General features: G+C 43.0%; 1 protein-coding gene across 1 annotated transcript in view; it reads right to left on the reverse strand.

Moving 5' to 3' along the window:
- The window catches only part of rcor2 (REST corepressor 2), a 36,202-nt gene that overhangs the window by 8,311 nt on the left and 8,951 nt on the right, over nucleotides 1-18,940 (reverse strand). The window contains exons 4-12 of the mRNA XM_056300491.1: nucleotides 11,697-11,753; nucleotides 9,906-9,986; nucleotides 9,475-9,527; nucleotides 7,018-7,179; nucleotides 6,223-6,347; nucleotides 5,054-5,120; nucleotides 4,429-4,668; nucleotides 881-958; nucleotides 498-555 (exon numbers count right to left, since the gene is read on the reverse strand). Coding sequence (XP_056156466.1) covers nucleotides 498-555; nucleotides 881-958; nucleotides 4,429-4,668; nucleotides 5,054-5,120; nucleotides 6,223-6,347; nucleotides 7,018-7,179; nucleotides 9,475-9,527; nucleotides 9,906-9,986; nucleotides 11,697-11,753 — 921 coding nt within the window. The remainder of the gene's footprint in view (nucleotides 1-497; nucleotides 556-880; nucleotides 959-4,428; nucleotides 4,669-5,053; nucleotides 5,121-6,222; nucleotides 6,348-7,017; nucleotides 7,180-9,474; nucleotides 9,528-9,905; nucleotides 9,987-11,696; nucleotides 11,754-18,940) is intronic.

Here is an 18,940-nt window from a genome sequence, read left to right on the forward strand (position 1 = left end):
AGCAGGTGTGCTGTGTACCCGCCACCTCGCTATCCGAGTGTACTTGTCTTATCCATTTTGATAAGCTTTATTTTGTCCCCATCGATGAATGACAAGAGGACAAAAGAATTTATAAATAGCCCCTTTAAGTCCAGCCATTTAACATGTGCTTACTCTGCTTTCCATCTGAGAGGAAGTTTGAAGAATTGAAATGATCTTCTTTTTTTTTTCTTTTTTTTTAACTACCAAAAGAGCCATCTGCCAAAGAGCCAACTGTTGAAGAGCAGATTTAATTTTTCAGCAGTGGAAGCCTTTGGTGCCAACACAGGATGGATGTGCCTCTGCAGCAGCGGCCTCTGTACGTGCCGTTCCTGTTTCTAGGGGGATGTGACTGGAAACGTGTCACAGACTTCCTTCCCTAAAACTGTAAGTGTGAAGCAGAGGAAGTGAGGAGGAGGAGGCGGTGAGGCGAGGACCTGCTTGGTGGGAGAGAGACGGGAGCTGTGGACAGCACTCACCCTGCACAGCCAAGAGCTGCTCCTCGGTTGTCCAACGCGAGTTCATCTTGGGGGCAGGCTGAGGGGGGGAGAGAGCAGATTAAGACAAATCTTGAGACTGGTGGCGAAGGGCATCAAATATCTGAAGGGAGTTGAGCAAGGAGGGGTGGGGGGGAAAAAGACAGCAGACTGGACGAGCAAGAAACTGAAGATGGAGAATGAAGTCAAGGAACGACAGAGAAACAGAAAAATTAAGGAGAAAAGAGAGAAAAAATAAAAAGGGTCGAGAAGAAAAATGAAATGTGAAAAATGCGAAAGACATGCGTCTACATTGGGGAAGGGCAGAAAAGTCACAGAAAAGGTAGCTGCAGAAAGGATGAGAAATGGAGAGGAAGGAATCTTACCTCTGTAGGACGACAAGCGTCGATTCCCTCATTTATGCCATGTTTCAAACTACTGTTGCTCTGTTTAATACTTTGCACCTACGAGAGAGAGGGAGGGAGAGAGAGAAATGCAGAAGAGGGGACAAAGATGAGGGGTTGTTTAAAAGATAGTGAGTTAATTCCCCTTCATTAATTGAGGAGAAAACAATGCCATGGTGTCTTTATGCATGCTCAATAATCCAGGTAAGGAAATCACAGAAAGGTGAATCAGTTCATCTGGACACAACGTTTATTGCAATGGTGCAGATTTAACAGGGCAAGAACAAAAACGAGTGTCAGGAGTGATTCGTGACAGAAGGGTACCAGCAAGAGATAAAGGGAAGGTTTAAAAGATGGTTGTGAGACCAGCTATGTTATATGGTTTGGAGACGGTGGCACTGATGAAAAGACAGGAGGTGGAGCTGGAGGTGGCAGAGTTGAAGATGCTAAGATTTTCATTGGGAATGACGAAGAAGGACAGGATTAGGAACGAGTATATTAGAGGGACAGCTCAGGTTGGGCGGTTTGGAGACAAAGCAAGAGAGGCAAGACTGAGATGGCTTGGACATGTGTGGAGGAGAGATGCTGGGTATATTGGGAGAATTATGCTGAATAAGGAGCTGCCAGGGGAGAGGAAAAGAGGAGGTTTATGGATGTGGTGAGGGAGGACATGCAGGTGGCTGGTGTGACAGAGGAAGATGTAGAGGACAGGAAGAGATGGAAATGGATGATCCTCTGTAGCGACCCCTAATGGGAGCAGCCGAAAGTAATAGTAGTAGTAGTATAGTGTAGTTAGAGAGTCCATAGTATGTCTTGGTGCATGCTCAATAATCCAACTAAGAAAATCGAAGAAGGTTGATTCAGTTCATTGACGGAAACATTTCATCACTCAACTAAGTGACATCTTTAGTCTAAACTGACTGCAGGTATCCCCACCCTTATAGACAATACATTACAATACAGTTGCCTGCCAGGGAAGAGGGAAAGAGGAAGGCCAAAGAGGAGGTTTACAGATGGTGGTGAGGGAGGACATGCAGGTGGCTGGTGTGACAGGAAGATGCAGAAGACAGGAAGAGATGGAAACGGAAGAACCACTGTGGCGACCCTAACAGGAGCAGCCGAAAGTAGTAGTAGACAGTTGCCTAACGACCGAAACCAACGACCAGTTTCATATGCAAAAAAAGGGGTGTGACCTTTAACTAGAGTTTCAAAGGCCGTGTGTACTATTCACAGAGGATTAGGGATTGTTGCAATCACAGGACTGTAAAATGGCAACAGACGTATAATGACCGAAACCAACGACCCGTTTCATGTGCAAATATGGGTGTGACCATTAACTATTATATATCTAACTACTATACATCTGTAGATTTCGAATATTGGCAATTCTATGAAAACTGAAAGCGAATTGAAAATTTGCGCCAATGTTTTTGGAGTTGAGAAGCTCCACAAACTGGTGACCAGCCAGCCAGTCACGCTCACAGACCCTGCTTGAGTTCTCTCAAGACACTGGTCTCATAGGAAGGCTTTTATTTCCCTGTTGACTGATGGTTTGTTTAAATCTCATAAAATGTCAATTATTAAATTAACAGAACCTATGATTATCTGTCTTGTTCTCCTGTGGGGTGTTTTGGTGTATTTTTATTATTACAACTGTGTCTGATAAATCTCTTTCCAAGACAATAGGTTGCCTCTAATAAATAACAAAATATGGGAATATGTAAAATAAATTCTAAGTTATATTTATATAATATAAAATTAAAAACAAAACATTTTCACAGAGAAGAAAACAGCGTCTTCAACATGGCGATACACACTAGCTAAACTCTTCCCTGTGTCCTGCCAAAGTACGTATCCCCTGATAGAAATGTGCCTCTGGCTCAAACCTGAGCTCGTTTTCCACTATTTACAGAACCGAACATACATCAAAATGTTCAGCGTCTCCTGCTGAATCTAGCAATGTCAAGCGTGAAACACAGTGATGCCAACTTTGGACACTAACACCGTCGGCTATTACCTTCTGATAGGAAGCGTACCCCTGGCCGCTCCAAGGGTCATAGCATCAAAAGTAGAGGTCAAATTGCTTCAACTTTGATACCATTCGATTCAGCAGAAAACACTAAAAATTTTGGTGCATAACGTGTGTTTGTTTCAAATTGCCAGATTGAACACAGAAATAAAGAGCTACTTGCTAGCAGATCCCCACAGAAACGTCTTGCTCTACAAGCACTTCATACTTTATCCGTCCTTCAGATGAGACGTTAAACCGAGGTCCTGACTCACTGTGGTCATTAAAGATCCCATGGCACTTATTGCAAAGAGTAGGGGTTTTCCCCGGTGTCCTGGCAAAATTCCCAATGTGGCTCTCTCCATCTGGCCGCCTAGTCATCCCCCCCATGTAACTGGCTCAATGATTCCTCCCTCTCCACCTAAAGCTGATGTGTGGTGAGCGTTCTGGACCAAAATGGCTGCCGTGCATCACCCACATGGGTGCTACACATTGGTGGTGGTTGAAGTGAGTTAACCCCTTCAATATGAAGTGCTTTGGGTGTCTAGAAAAGCGCTTTATAAATGTAATTATTCTGCTGCCCCCCCCACCCCCTTTTTCTCCCCAATTGTACTTGGCCAACTACCCTATCTTCCGAGCCATCCTGATTGCTGCTCGACCCCCTCTGCCAAGCCGGGGGGGCTGCAGACTACCACGTGCTTCCTCCGATACGTGTGGAGTTGCCAGTCGCTTCTTTTCACCTGACAGTGAGGAGTTTCGCCAGGGGGACATAGTGCGTGGGAGGATCACACTATTCCCCCCAGTTCCCCCTCCCCCCTAAAACAGGCTCCCCAACTGACCAGAGGAGGTGCTAGTGCAGCGACTCACATCCCCACACATACCCACATCTGGCCTTCCACCCGCAGACATGACAGGGGGATTCAAACCGGCGATCCCCGTGTTGGTAGGCAATGGAATAGACCGTTACGCTACCTGGATGCCCTTGTTCACACATTTTTAAACAAACAAACATAAACATGTTATACATAAAACATGTAAAGCTTTTTCTGCTGAATGAAATGATACTAGGGTCGAAGCAATCTGACCTCTACTTTTGATGCTACAACCCTCGATGCAGCCAGGGGTACACATCCTATACCTTTGCACGAAACCGTCTTGCACTCTACCAAGCTTTGTTTGGGGCTTCCTGCCTCTGGTCTACCTAGGTTTGTTCGAGGGCAGGCCAAACTAGCTGGTGGGTGGGCATTGTGAAATTGTGTTACATAGTGACACAGTTAAGTAACGGAAGAAAAACAAACGAGGCATTTCAGGCAGTTCAGGAGCGGTGTTTTCTGTTGGAGAAAATGACTAACTTGGCGTGGACTTTTGACTTTATAACGCTGTAGACATTTTACGTGCACCTCCCAGCTATATAACACACTATAAAGGAAAGGGAAAACGCCAAAAAGCATAATATGGGCTCTTTAATATCCTTAACAACCTCATTTGTCAGTGTGTGAATGTGTGGAATTCATTTACGCACCTGTCTCTTGAGGGACACTAAATGAGCATCCAGTTGTCTAACAGACAGGACTCCTGCATCCTGAGAGGCCGACAAGGCCATGATGTCTCCCTGGTCCAGGTGCATGCCTTTGGGGGGCCTGCGTCGGGCTCTGAGGGGGTGGTGACGGTACTGGGCCCCGATGTTCTCCTTTTTCACGGGGCCGGAGCGGCTGGAGGGCCCCTTGTCAGAGCTGGTGCTGCTGGAGTTCTGCTTCACCACCTGGGGGGAGAGAACAACCGCACGCCTTATCGATCGAGTTTGCAATGAGAGGCCCATACTGAGATGGGAACTGACAAAAGCACTGAATTAAAATGAAGGTCTCGTTTAACAAATGACCTCATCTAAACAAAAGTAAAAAGGGATTGATTCGACCAGGCTGATCTCCTAAGGCCTTTGAAAATATACAAGATCTTGCAAGTGTTTGCCACACACAGACGCGAGTAATGGACCTTCCGTATCCTGGGAGAAACATCGATTGATTAATTTCAGGAGGACTAGCTCACTGTAATAATGTGGAGACATTAATCATGTTGAATAGAGAGAGACTAGCATGAGTTCTCTCAGTGTGGCAGCCATTACTAAGCTGAGTCTGAGTGTCGCTCACCTCTTTTTTGGCATCAACTTCAAAATCACTGTCACTACCGGCTTCTCCCTCCTCGATCTCATCATTACTGTAAGAAGGGAAGAGAGACAAAATCAAGACAACCTAACCATGGAATATGTCGTTACTGCCATCATTTAAATCTGTGATAGTATTTCCAATAATGACAAAAATCTTAATTAACCCCAAAGATTTTTTGGGTGAAGGGTTATTTGGCTACATGAGAAGATTATTTGTCATGATAATACAACATTGCATGAAGGTAAAACTCACACAGAATAGGAGATATACTTGTTTCCGAAAGTTTGGTTAGCTGCTATAGTTACCCCTCTTGGTCTGTAAGTGTAAATTTGAAAATGACAAATCTCATTGGATCATTCCCACAAGTTTAGTTGTAATGAGGCCAGCAGCTTCTAGGGAATCCATCCATCCTCCCTTCTTTCTTTCCTTCCTCCCTTTCTCCTTTCAACTGTCCTCAACCTATAGCCCAACGTCCTCAACGTTAACCAGGGCAGGTGACTACATCGGGTCTAGACATGTTTTTTTTTTTTAGGTTTTTTTTTTTTTTACATTAGCTAATTGTCAGTGTTTATTTTCAGTGTGAATGTGCACTGTGGGTTATGGCACAAGGATTGCCACATCACATCCTGTGTATTGCTAAATGCTTGCCATCTGTCATACGAGTAGCAGTAGTGCACAGTTTGATTCATTCAGTTAAAATACAGGCTTTAAATTGCACCAGTGTAGTAGGTTCAAGACTGCTGTGCAGATGAGATGTCAAAAGCCAGCAGTTTAATGATGTCCCAAAAGCGTGTAGCATATGAGCTCAGGCCTGATTGCAGCATCCCAGGTTTCAGCGACTTTGATTGTATGCCTTACACACTGTCCTCATTGCCTGCTATTCAAACCGAATAGCCATTTTGTTACCACTCTATTATTCAGTCTGAAACCGCCTTCTCATTGGCCGTTTTCTGTGCACCTTTTTTTTGGGGGGGGGGGTTGTTATTTCCCTAACCAATCACTAGTAACTGACAACTGCCATCCATTTTCACTTGACATAACTACTTAGGATAGGTTACTTTATGTCAATAAAACATGTTGTTTATGCAAAGACAATTTTTTGATTAAGGGAGTAATAGGAAATTCAAGAGTTCCCCTCGTTCGATCTGTACCTGTCCTCTTTCTCTCTCTTGTTGACCAGTCTTCTGGCCTGTCTGTCCATCACAGAGGTCCTGGTCCGTGTCTTCTTCCAGCTGTAGTAGTACTTTACCAAGCTGGATATCAGCTTGTCTGGTAGCTATACATGGTCACAAGCACCCACGCACGTAAAGCGATAGAGAAAAGACACACACACAAAAACCAGAAGCAAAGATGTTGAGTAAACCAGGCCTGAACACTGGAAATTGAGGGGGACTGCAAGTTCAAGATAATTTGAGTGCACTGTGCAAAAGTCCGCTGAAATAAAACACAAGCCTTGCAAGTGAAATAAATGTAAAAAATAAAAAATTTAAGATGAGTCAGAATATAAGTTATTGTTTCTGGGCTGGATGCTCACTCAAAACACAATGCAACAAGGACACAACATTTTAAGATTTGTACAGCAATACTATGACTATATATCTCAGACAATTATGGCCTTGAGTTAAGATGATATCTGAAACTCGAGATGCATCTCTGTAACTTTAAGACATTTAAAAGCTTGAAGACACTGAGGAAGAGGGTTTTTCGCCCTTGTTTTGATACTGCCTTTACAACAAATACAACCCCATCTACAACCTACTCTGTTACTTTTTGCCATGTGTGTATTCCCTGCCTCTCATCATTCAAAGGCAAACGTTCAAACTAGGCAACAGATTCAGTAAGATTTCTGTCAGTATTACATCCTTCACTATAACACAGTGTGGTCTGTGGTTGTGTGTATATTCCTGTCTGCTGTGTGTGTGAGTGTGTCTTCCCCTGCCTCTCACCATCTGCTGGATGCGGTGGAAGCTCTTGCCGTGGAAACTGAAGGCCTGTTCAAACAGCACTTTGTCCTCCACCGTCCACTCCTCGGGGAAGGGGGTGAAATTGGCCAGGTCTGCAAGAGAGCGCTCTACATCATGCTTGTGCCACAGCAGCATGCCCAGGGCCTGAGCAGGAGGGGTGGAGTCAGGGAGAAGTAAAAAAAAAAAGGGGAGGGGGATATGGAGTGGAAATATGAGCGCGCTTTCTAAAGATGGTTAAATTTGCTATTTTGTATAGGAGCATTTGAGGTTCCTCAAAAAAAAAAGTCATCTCAATATCACTGAAAGCAAGGCAAGGCAAATTTATTTGTAGAGCACATTTCAGCAACAAGGCAATTCAAAGTACTTTACATAAAATATAAAAGGCATTAAGACAAAACGTAAAAGCAACAAGGTAGTAAAAAGACATGTAAATACAAATAAAAAGATAAAGTAAACGTTACAGTGCTTTGTAAAATGATAATCAAAAGCTTCAAATTTGATTCGATAAAAAGCAGTGGAAAAAGGAAAGTCTTCAGCCTTGATTTAAAAGAACCAAGATTTGCAGCAGACCTGCAATTTTTGGGGGGGGTTTGTTCCAGATATGTGGTGCATGAAAACTGAAGGCTGCTTCTCCATGTTAAGTTTTGACTTTGGTGACAGAAAGCAGACCTGTCCTAGGCGATCTGAGAGGTCTGGATGATTCATAGCATAGGAGAAAATCAGAAATGCATTTTGGCCCTAAACCATTCAGTGCTTTATAAACCAAGAGCAGTATTTTAAAATCAATTCTTTGACGGACAGGAAGCCAGTGTAAAGACCTCAGAACTGGTGTGGTATGATCCGCTTTTTTTTGGTCTTAGTAAGGACTCGAGCAGCAGCATTCTGAATCAGCTGCAGCTGTCTGATCAATTTTTTTAGCGAGATCTGTAAAGATGCTGTTATAGTAGTCAAGTCGACTGAAGATAAATACTTGAACAAAATTTTCCAAATCCTGCTCAGACATAAATCCTTTAATTCTTGATATATTCTTCAGGTGATAGTAGGCTGACTTTGTAATTAACTTAATGTGGTTATTGAAATTCAGGTCTAAGTCCATGACTACACCAAGATTTCTGGCTAAGTTTGTGGTTTTTAACATTAGCGATTGTAGCTGAGCGCTGACTTTTAATCATTCTTCTGTGGCTCCAAAGACAATTACTTCAGTTGTATCTTTGTTTAATTGAAGAAATTTCTGAGACATCAGTCGATTTGTTCAATGCACTTACTCAGCGCTTGTATGGGATTATAGTCCCCTGGTGATATGGTTATGTAAGTTTGTATGTCAATCAATCAATCAAGCAACCAATCAAGTTGCATTTTATATAGCGCTTTTCTAGCTGCAACATCCACTCAAAGCGCTCATGTCATCTACATAATTATGGTAACATAATTTTTTGTTTTCCATAATGTGAATTAGTGGGAGCATATAGGTGTTAAACAGAAGAGGCCCCAGAATTGAGCCTTGGGGAACTCCTCAGGTCATTTTTGTCCTCTCAGATTTGTAATTACCTATAGACACAAAGTAATTCCTGTTCTTTAAGTAGGATTCAAACCAGTTTAGTGCTATGCCAAAAGTCCCACCCAGTTTTCCACTCGGTCTAGTAATATGTTTTGGTCAACTGTATCAAATGCAGCTCTGAGATCCAATAATACCAGGACTGAGATTCTGCCACTGTCTGTGTTTAAGCGGATGTCATTAACGACCTTAACGAGAGCAGTCTCAGTGCTGTGGTCAAAATCCTGACTGGAAGACATCAAAACAGTTGTTTAGTGCCAAGAAGTTGTTCAGCTGCTGGAAAACAGCTTTTTCTTTTTTTTCTTTTTTTAAATTTATTTCTGATTTTTCCCTTTTTTCTCCCAATTTAGTGGCCAATTGATCCCTATTTTAATTCAAACACCCACCCTCGTATTGCATGCGTTCGCCGACTGCATCTCTCCGGCCGGCAGTCTCGAAGGAGACGCCTCCCCACTTTCGTGACAAGGCGAATCCAAGCCGAACCACTGTTTTTCCGACACACACAGAGACGCATTCACATGACGAACACAAGCCGACTCCGCCCCCCTCCCGAAGACAGCGTTGCCAATGATTGCTGCTTCATCGAGTCCGGCCATAGTCGGATCTGACGAGACCGGGGCGCGAACCCCAGTCCCCAGTGGGCAACTGCATCGACACCAAGCCGATGCTTAGACCGCTACGCCACCGCGGACATGAAAACAGCTTTTTCAATGGTCTTACTTATAAAAGGAAGGTTTGTTTCTTTGCCTATAATTGTTCATTAGTGAAGTGTCTAGAATTATCCTTTTTTAAGAGTAGCTTGAGGACTGAAGTTTTCAAAAACTAAATGTGGATATTAATGGAACTGTTTGTTTGTGCCTAGACTTACTAGTGGTCTTTCATACCTGCTCCATGTTATATCCATGTTTCTCTTTGGCCATCAGGATGTACTCATCCACTGGGGGAGGAGAGGGAAGAAGGGGTATGAGAGAGAAACAGCGGGAAAGTTAGCAAGGACGGGAGGGACAGTGGAGTGGAACAGTTGAGTGAAAGAGACAAAGGGCAGAGAACAGCAAGAAATGAGTGAGGGGAGAGGCAGGGCAACGGCAGAGGGCGGAGAGAGAGGAAGCAAAATCAAGTGAGGACAAAATGAGAGAAGTGATTGAAAATAGGTAGGAAGGAACGTATGCGGAGGAGGAGAGAGAGAAAGAAAGTAAATAAAAACTGTTCATTTTAATTCTCTTGGCATACGGCCATTTAACTGAAGGTCAGGATGTTAAGCTTCTAACAGTAAATGGAAGGTAGGGTGGGTGTGTGTGTGTGTGTAAGGACTTACACATAGCATCAGAAATCTGGCTGTTGGGACACCAGACCAACATACTCCTCTGGTCTTTCTCGTTGTAACGGGTCGGACTGTCTAGTAGGTGGAAATACACATGAGTGCGTGCGCGCACACACACACACACACACACACACACACAAAGGAAGAAATGTTAGAAAAGGGGACACAGAAAAATAAACAACGATGACAGAAAGAGTCACACGCAGGCAGACACACACATGCACACACCATGGAGAGAATGAGAAACACACACAGTCAACAGAACAGACCCAACTGACACAAAACAAACACATTAACTATTCATCGTTCCTCTTCACTCTCTCAGCCATTAGTCTATCATCTCTGTGCTCTCCTCCTCTCATTACTGCTCATTTTTCCCTTCCTCTCCCTGCTTCAGCCCCTTCTCATTTTCCTTGTTCTCTCGATCTCTCTGTCCTCATATCTGAGTGCAGTCTTTTCATTAACCCTCCATTAATCTGCTTTTCCTATCTTCTTGAGTGAATAGTAAATGCACTGCATTTATATAGCGCTTTTCTAGTCTCCCAACCACTCAAAGCTCTTAACAGTGTACACTTCACATTCACACACACATTCATACACTGATGGCGGAGGCGGCCATGCGAGGCACCAACCTGCTCATCAGGAGCAATTAGGGGTTCGGTGTCTTGCTCAAGGACACTTCGACACACTCTCTGGAGGAGCCTGGGATTGAACCAGCGATCTTCCGATTACTGGACGACCCGCTCTACCTCTTGCGCCATCTCTCTCCTTAAAAACAATCCGTAATTTTCTCGTTCCTAGACTCAAAGTGCCTCTTGTCCTGAAGACCTCCGAGGGTCTAAGGACAGGCTGTTGTGTTGCTGTAAAGCCCCCGGAGACAAATTTGTAATTTGTGATATTGGGCTATACAAATAAAATGTACTTGACTTGACTCCTTACTACGCAATAGGATAGAGATCAAGGAGAGGACAGCTGCACTACATGTCTCCCTTTAAAAAATGAAAAGGAATTTAAAGAAAACCACTTCCTTTCTTTTCTCCCCAATAGACACCTGGTAGCTCCTTCCTATTCACTAGGAAAAAGAAGGGGGAGAACAAGTCCCCTTTCACTGACATCTTAAAAAAGGAGTCCAAGTGGGTTTTGGTTCTGCTTCTCCTTTTGGGCAGTTTCTCTTCTTTTGTGGAGCAGCTTAATAATACAACAGTCATCATTTGTGGCCGCTTTGCCCCTACTATTTGCATTTTCTATGTATTCCCAGTCATCCATTTATTTATTTGCAAACTCCCCCCACCCCCAAAAAAAACCTGGTATGAACAGTGTAAGAGAGGGATTTGTGGCTTTTTTCCCCTTTATCATAAACAACCTAACTGAGAACCATGAATATCACTTTACTTGTAAGACAGCGAATAGCTGAATCCTCTTTTATGTTGTGTGTCTGATCGCATTGTCTCCGGCTTCCAGCATGTTCCTCCCACCCACCATCCACCGGCTGCTCCGATGTCCTGGTGTGAACTCAAAAATAAGTCTGGGGTCATTATGCCCCGTCTCCCTTTCCTCGTCACTCTTCCCGCTCTCCCTCCGTGTACATGTACAGTGTCTCCTTTCTCTCTCTCTCTCTCTCTCTCTCTCTCTCTCTCTCTCTCTCTCTCTCTCTCTCTCTCTCTCTCTCTCTCTCTCTCTCTCTCTCTCTCTCTCTCTCTCTCTCTCTCTCTCTCTCTCTCTCTCTCTCTCTCTCTCTCTCTCTCTCTCTCTCTCTCTCTCTCTCTCTCTCTCTCTCTCTCTCACCTGGTTTGAACTCAGGGATCTGGGCCTGGTAGTCTCCTCCCACTCTGATCATGCTGTCTGTGATATGATGAGAGACAGAGATAGACAGAGAGAAGGAGATAAACAGAGCGAGACAGAGAGAGAAAGAGAGGTAGACAGAGAGAGAGAAAGAAAGAAAGACATGTTATGCTAAGACAGGACAGGAGGTAGGGTCAAAGAATCGAGGGAAGAAACAGATTAGAGATGTTGTGAATGGGGGAGAAAACGGATAACGTGGCTGTAGTGTTGACAAGGCAAAATCTCCCATTCAAAAATCATTTGTAGAGTTGGAAAAGAGTTTAAAGAGAGCAGATTAGGGGACGGACAAAAAAATGAAGTGAGGTTGAAGGCAAGGAAGAGTGAGCTATGCAGAGAGACAGAGAGAGGGGAAAGAGAGAAAGGAATAAGACAAGTGGAGAGGGGGAAAAAATAAGCGCAAGAGCGGATGGCAAACATTAAGCCATTAGCGTCGCAGCAAAGCCAAGGAGATAAAGAAGATGGAGAGAGTGTAGAAAAAGATGACTGAAAGACACAAAGAGGGAGGAGAGCAGAAGGAGAAAGATTACGCTGTTTCCTCTGGGACAGAGGGCAGGAAGGGAGGAGGCAGAGATGCCAGGATGTATGGAGATAGAGAAGGACAGAGAGATGGATGTAAAACTCGAGTACAGAGAGGAAAAGTGGATGGTGGAGGAGGAAGGAGTTGAAAGGAAGGGTGGAAGTTGAAAGATAGTTAAGGAGGTGGGTGGTATGGGAGAAGAGAGCAGTTTGAGCAAATGGAGAGCGACGAGAAAACGGATGGACGGAGGAAGACGAATAAGTGAGTATAGAGGAGCAATAAAGGAGGTAGAGGTCAACAGATAAGTCAGTCAACTTGTCTGGTTCAATTTGCTCTTTTTTGGGCATTTTTGCATGCAAGTCTGAACCAGAAACTACAATGCTGTTACAATGTCCTCCCCAATACTGAGCTACCTGTTTGACTGAAGTCAGACGCAAAATGAAGAATTTACAGCATGAGCACAACGCAACATAGGTTAACAGTAGGATATTTTGGTTGCTTTCAGCTTGTCATCTGAAAGATTGTACAAGGTTTATTGTAACAAGTCTTGGGCTCACATGGAGAAAAAAAAAACAAAGAGGTAAAAATGCATCTTGACTCCATGACCTAAGGATGTCATGTCTGCTGTCCTAACACATTGGGGCTACTAATTTTGTGCATCTTATTGACTCTTGCATCTTTGACCTGCCCAACACATGTATAGCAATCATACTCTGGACCTAGTCCTGTCCTTTGGCCTTTCACTTAGCAATTTTGTTCCATGTGACATGTGTGTGTATAACCACAGGGTTATTTTATTTGACACTGAGCTTCCTCTATGTATATCAAAACAACTGCCTTCCCCAACTTGTTCCCATATAATCAAAGTTCCTGTCATTGAATGCTCCTCCACCCGTTTTAACAGTGATGAATTAATTGATCTCTTCCACAAGTTTTGTCTATCCTAGACTCCACTGCCCCGTGTAAGACTAGAACTAGGAAGACCAACGCAAACCCCTGGCTGAATGAATCCACATGCTCTATTAGAAGGGACTGCTGGAAAGCCAAGTGTAAGTGGATAAAAGACAGACTTCACGTATCCCATGAAGTTTATAAGGAGCTTCTTATCAAGTATCAATCCTCTGATAAGGACGCAAAAGCAAAATACCTCTCAGATATCATCACCAAGAGCAGTCATAATTCCAGGATCCTGTTTAACACTGTAAACCCCGTAGTTAAGCCCTCTGCTTGCTCCCCAATCAGCTGTGAGCAGTTTAAAGATTTATTTCTAAACAAAACTGACAACATTAGGTCAAATATTTCACACCCTATCAAAGATTTCTCACTGGCTATTCAGGACCCTCCTGCTTTTAATAAATTCCACCCAGTCTCTTTACCCCTGCTTGGACACATAATTGCAGGCACGAAGCCCACTTGCTGTCAGCTTGATAAAACTCCTAAAACAGTCAATTGAAGCAGTTGTTTCTGGCATACTGATGATTTTTAATAGTTCTCTAGCCACAGGTACAGTCCTGTCTTGTTTTAAGCATACCATAGTTCAGCCACTCCTTAAGAAGCCTGGGCTTGACCCGTCTATTCCAAATAATTTTAGGCCAATTTTTAAGCTTTTTTTTTTGTTTTGTTTTAGAAAAGGTTGTTTTTAAATCAGATTCTGTCCTTTTTAAAACAAAACAATACAATATTTTTGAGAAATTCCAGAGTTCCATGAATACCACAGCACAGAGACAGTGCTCCTAAGAGTGACAAAAGACCTCCTCCATTCTGCAGATGCCAGTAAATGTTCTATCTTATTTCATCTAGATCACATGACTTTCCTTGATTGTTTGACACACTTGGTCAGCATTTCTGGGTCCGCCCTTGATTGGTTCCATTCTAACATTTCAAACAGACATTTCACTGTTTTCATTGGCAGCTCACCCTCCACACCTGCAAATATTTCATGTGGGGTTCCACAGGGTTAATTTTTAGGTCCACATCATTTCTGTCTTAACATGCTCCCATTGGGAAGAATCATCCAAACTCAAAACATCTCTTCACTGCTACGCAGATGACACTCAGATCTACCTCCCCCTCAATTCCCAAAATCAGGTTAATGTAACTCGGTTAAAAATCAGGTTAATGTAACAAAATTGTCTCCCAAGTTATTAAAGACTGGTTGGCTCATAGTTTCCTTCAGTTAAATTAGGACAAGACAGAGATCCTACTCTTTGGCCCCCCACATCGTATCACTGTTATTGCCCAAAACCTCAATCACCTTTCCACCTACATATATCAAACCACATTCCAAGAACCTGGGTGTTATATCTGATGGCGATCTAACTTTCAACAGGCAGGTAAATTCCATTGTCAGGTCCAGTTTCTTTCAACTCAGAACCATCTCCAAAATTAGGCATTTCCTATCACTCTCCGATCTAGAAAGAGTCATTCATGCACTAATATCATTCAGGCTGGACTAACTACCATTCAGGCTGTAACTCCCTCTACCTAGGCACCTCTCAGGCTACCATTTGGCCTTTACAACAAATTCAAACTGCTGCTGCCAGGTTATTAACCAGGTCCAAGAAACAAGGCCACATCAAACCTATCCTTGCATCCTCATATTTCAGGATAAACTTCAAAATCCTTCTAATTGTCTATAAATCTCTCCATGGTCTCACCCCTACATATATCTCAGAACTTCTCACCCATTACAGCACCACCAGATGCCTCAAATCCTCCCACTGTGGCATGTTGGCTGTGCCCTGTTCGTGAAAAAAAAAAAAAAGGCTGGGGGCAGGGCTTTTTCTGTAGTGGCTCCTTGGCTCTGGAATGGTCTGCCGGAGACCCGTTAGACAGGCTGAGTCTGTTGATGCTTTTAAGATGCACCTTAAGACACTCTTATTCTCTGGCTTTTAATTGTGTTTAAACTGTTCTTATTTTTCTGATTATTTGTGTTTTAAGTTGTGTTTAACTTTTTTCTGCTTTAATCTTGCTTTATTTCCACAACATCGCTTACACACATATACCTTTATGCATATACATATATGTCTGTCTTTGTGAAGCACTTCGGTGCAAAACCTGTTAGCTTTTTAAAGTGCTATATAAATGAGAAACAAACTGAAACTAAGGACCATGTGAACACAGATGCAAAGCACAACTGGTAATGAGTCCAAGCAAATAAGCACTTGATGACTTTACGTTAAGTAGACCAACGCTGTGTCCACCGAAGACCTCACTTCCTGAAATCACTTTTTTATTTTTGTATTAGTTATTAATTTAGTATTAGGTCAAGGTTTGAGCACTCACAACAAAATACACCAGGGCTCCAGGCAAAACAATAAAATACAATAAATAAAAATAGATAGATAGATAGATAGATAGATAGATAGATAGATAGATAGATAGATAGATAGATAGGAGCCATAGGCTCCTAAACCCAAAATATTTAGGAAATCAGGAACCCTGTCACCCCCCCCCAGCTCACAGCAGTGCAACACAAAGACAAAAACACATATCCAAAAACCTACAATAACTACAAGAACATACATATCCAAACTAACACATATATCCAAACTAACACATATATCCATACTAAACAAAAAAATCCCTGTCCAAAGGAACGAATGCCAGCCAGGGTGACTGTTGGAACTGCCAGTCTGCATGGGCTACCAGTTAGCTTAGCCTGCCCCGCTTCCGCATCCTGCCCTCGGTGTTACCTCCTCGTGCGCAGCTCCGGGCAGGACCATGGCCATTGGGCCCATAGGACGCAGCAGACCAAGCTCTCCCAGCCGATTCAGCGCCAGCTCTCCCAGCCATCAAATGAAAACAAAACTTAGATGCAGATGTGGACAAGGACACGGCATGGACGGTACTGGATGAGGCCACTCAAACGTGAATTCACACCGCCTTCTTCCCACACTGGTACTGGGTCAGGCGGCTGCAAACATGAATTAGCACCACCATCTTCCCATACCGGAAGTGGGGGGGGGGAAATTAGGAGCCAAATCAAATTTTCAGGAGCCAAAATATAGTGATGTCATATGCTACATTGTTAAAGGGCTGCCTCACACTGCCTTTTCTTTCCCCTCTGTACTGTCTGCCTTTGTTTGCTCTGCACCATAGTCTACACCAGCATTTCTCAAACCTCTCCCGGAGAACCAATTGTCCTGCATGTTTTAGATCTCTCCCTTCTCCAACACAGCTGATTTAAATAATCAGTTTTCAGCAGCTTTGGGTGTTCATAACAGTTGATCATTTGAATCAGCTGTGTTGGAGCAGGGAGAGATCTAAAACATGCAGGACAAGTGGTCCTCCAGGAGAGGTTTGAGAAACGCTGGTCTACACAATGTATTCTTTACATGCACAATATGTACAATGTTCAATATACGCTAATCATATTACCATAAATACTTAAATGTCCAGCCTTTTATTTTTTTTCCACTTTTTAATTCAACTATGTACAATTAGTTGTTTCCTGCTTATTCAGGCTCAGAGTTCTTATCTCCCACCACCACTATGTCCGTGTCACTTGGCCAGCCGGTGTAGTCAGGTCTGTGCCTTCTTTTGCTTACAGATAACTAGCGCTTCACACTGGGCTCTGGGTCAAACTGTTCAAGTGCGGGGCCCTCAGTACCAATCCTCACCAAGTCTTCCAGTGTTGTAACACTTAGGGAACAGAGCACTTTTGGCTTGATTCTATTCTGTGCTGAGAATCCTCTTTCGCACTGAGCTGCAGATATGGGAAGCACCAGCATAATTTCAACTAAGTGAAGAATGTTCTTAAGATCTGTGCAGAATGGCTCCTTCCTTAGCATCACTTTCCATAACTCACTGTATGAACTGACGTTTCACTAATGTTTTCAGCATTCTCCATTTCCTTTGGACAGCTCTAACATTACATCCATTGTTTATCAAGAGCTCTCTATACCAATTCACTAATGTGTCAATCTGCCCCTCGCCATAGGTAACAACATCTTCTGGCCATGCATTATGACAGAACACTAAAAAGGACCTGATGACCTCTGATCCCTTTGAATGTCCTTTCTCTGTAACACCCATTAGCATGTTTCCAAATCTTCTCTCTAGTTCTTTAACAGTAATAGCAATGGTTTTATCGATGACTGCATTCAGATAATTTGTGAATGTGGCATGACTTTGGGGGCCCTTAAGTTTGACATTCTGGAACGTTATGACAGTGGGGTTACTTGCAGCTCTCCGCCTCTTGCTTACTGGCAGGACTTCCTGCTTCTCTGTTCTTCAGAATTTTTCCCCATGTGCTATAAGAATTCCTGAAGCTTCCCTTCTCTCAGTGGTTTTACCTTCAACTTTTTAACCAGACAACTCTCAACAGCTGCAACCGCTTGTGGGAGGATCAGAGAATTTCTCTGATGTGTGAGGCTGAGTTTTGAGACCTCTGAAAAAAGATCGTGCAAAAAGTGACAGAAGGCAACAAAAGACAGGCTTTCCATGTGCAGCACAATGTGCTTGGCCCTTCCATTTATGTCAGTGTTTTTGGATGTGGTTGCAATGTGCTCTATGTGATGATGCACAGCAGTGTATAGTGTGTGTTCGAACACGTGACCAAAAGTCACCAAAAATTATTGTCAGCCATGTTGGAGGATAAGAACACTTTGGACGAATTGCACTTTAGCAGCAAAATCGTCATCGTCGTAATCAGACATGCCTTCATTTTGTTTAATTTACACGTGGTAATAATAGCGATAAATGTAAACACTTATCATTTTGTTGTGTTCCAAAAATCATTAGGCACCAAGGAGAACAAGCCAAAGAACTGTCATCTGAGCAACGTAGGCTATGGCTATCAGTTGAGATGGCCTAACCGAAAAGATTTTGAAAAATGATCGCGTTTGCAGTGAGCACTTTTTGAGTGGAGCAGCTGCACAACCATGGGATAGATGAAATCCTGACTGGATACCGAGCTTGAAACTTGGACATGACAAATTTGAAACCCAGAATGAAAAAAAGAGATGAAATGCAGGCCTGAAGTGATAGAGCAACTGAACGACGAAAGCTGGCTGCTAGGAAAGAAAATGTGGAAAGAGAGGAAGCAAAGATTTCAAAACTAAGTGAAACAAGCTTTCCAGTTAGAGACATCTTTAAGCAGGATGATATTTCCAAACAATTTGATGAAATACCTGATCTTCTGGAAGAGTTATCCCTACAAAAGATGCAGCCACATCTACAGATGAATTTAGCTTCTTGTTTCAAAAATCAGGGAGCACGAAGAAATTTTTTTAAGGATGATGCTAAGGTTAAATTCTACACTGGTCTTCATTCTTTTGAGGTTTTAAAGAAAACATTTGATTTTGTGGCACCACATGTTTTACGTCAACCAGTAATTTTAACAAAATTTCAGGAATTTGTGATGGCCCTAATTAAGTTACGCTTGAATGGCCCACGTCAGGACCTTGCTTATCGATTTTCTGTATCAAGGCCAGTTGTTTCCAAAGTTATTAGTGCCTGGATTGAAGAAATGGACGCCTGTTATGTTATGATCCACAGCTGGTCAAGTGGATCATTCATCTGTTGAGAATGCCTAACTTTTGCAACCAAAACATATGTCTTGTTTATAATACAACCAAGAACGCTATTAAAAAATCCAGAAACCATGTGATTGTAGGCTTGAAGGCTTCAAAATGCTTTGAACGGATTTCTTGTGTAAAAGCTTGTG

This window comes from Lampris incognitus, chromosome 20 (assembly GCF_029633865.1).
Source record: "Lampris incognitus isolate fLamInc1 chromosome 20, fLamInc1.hap2, whole genome shotgun sequence".
Taxonomy (NCBI): domain Eukaryota; kingdom Metazoa; phylum Chordata; class Actinopteri; order Lampriformes; family Lampridae; genus Lampris; species Lampris incognitus.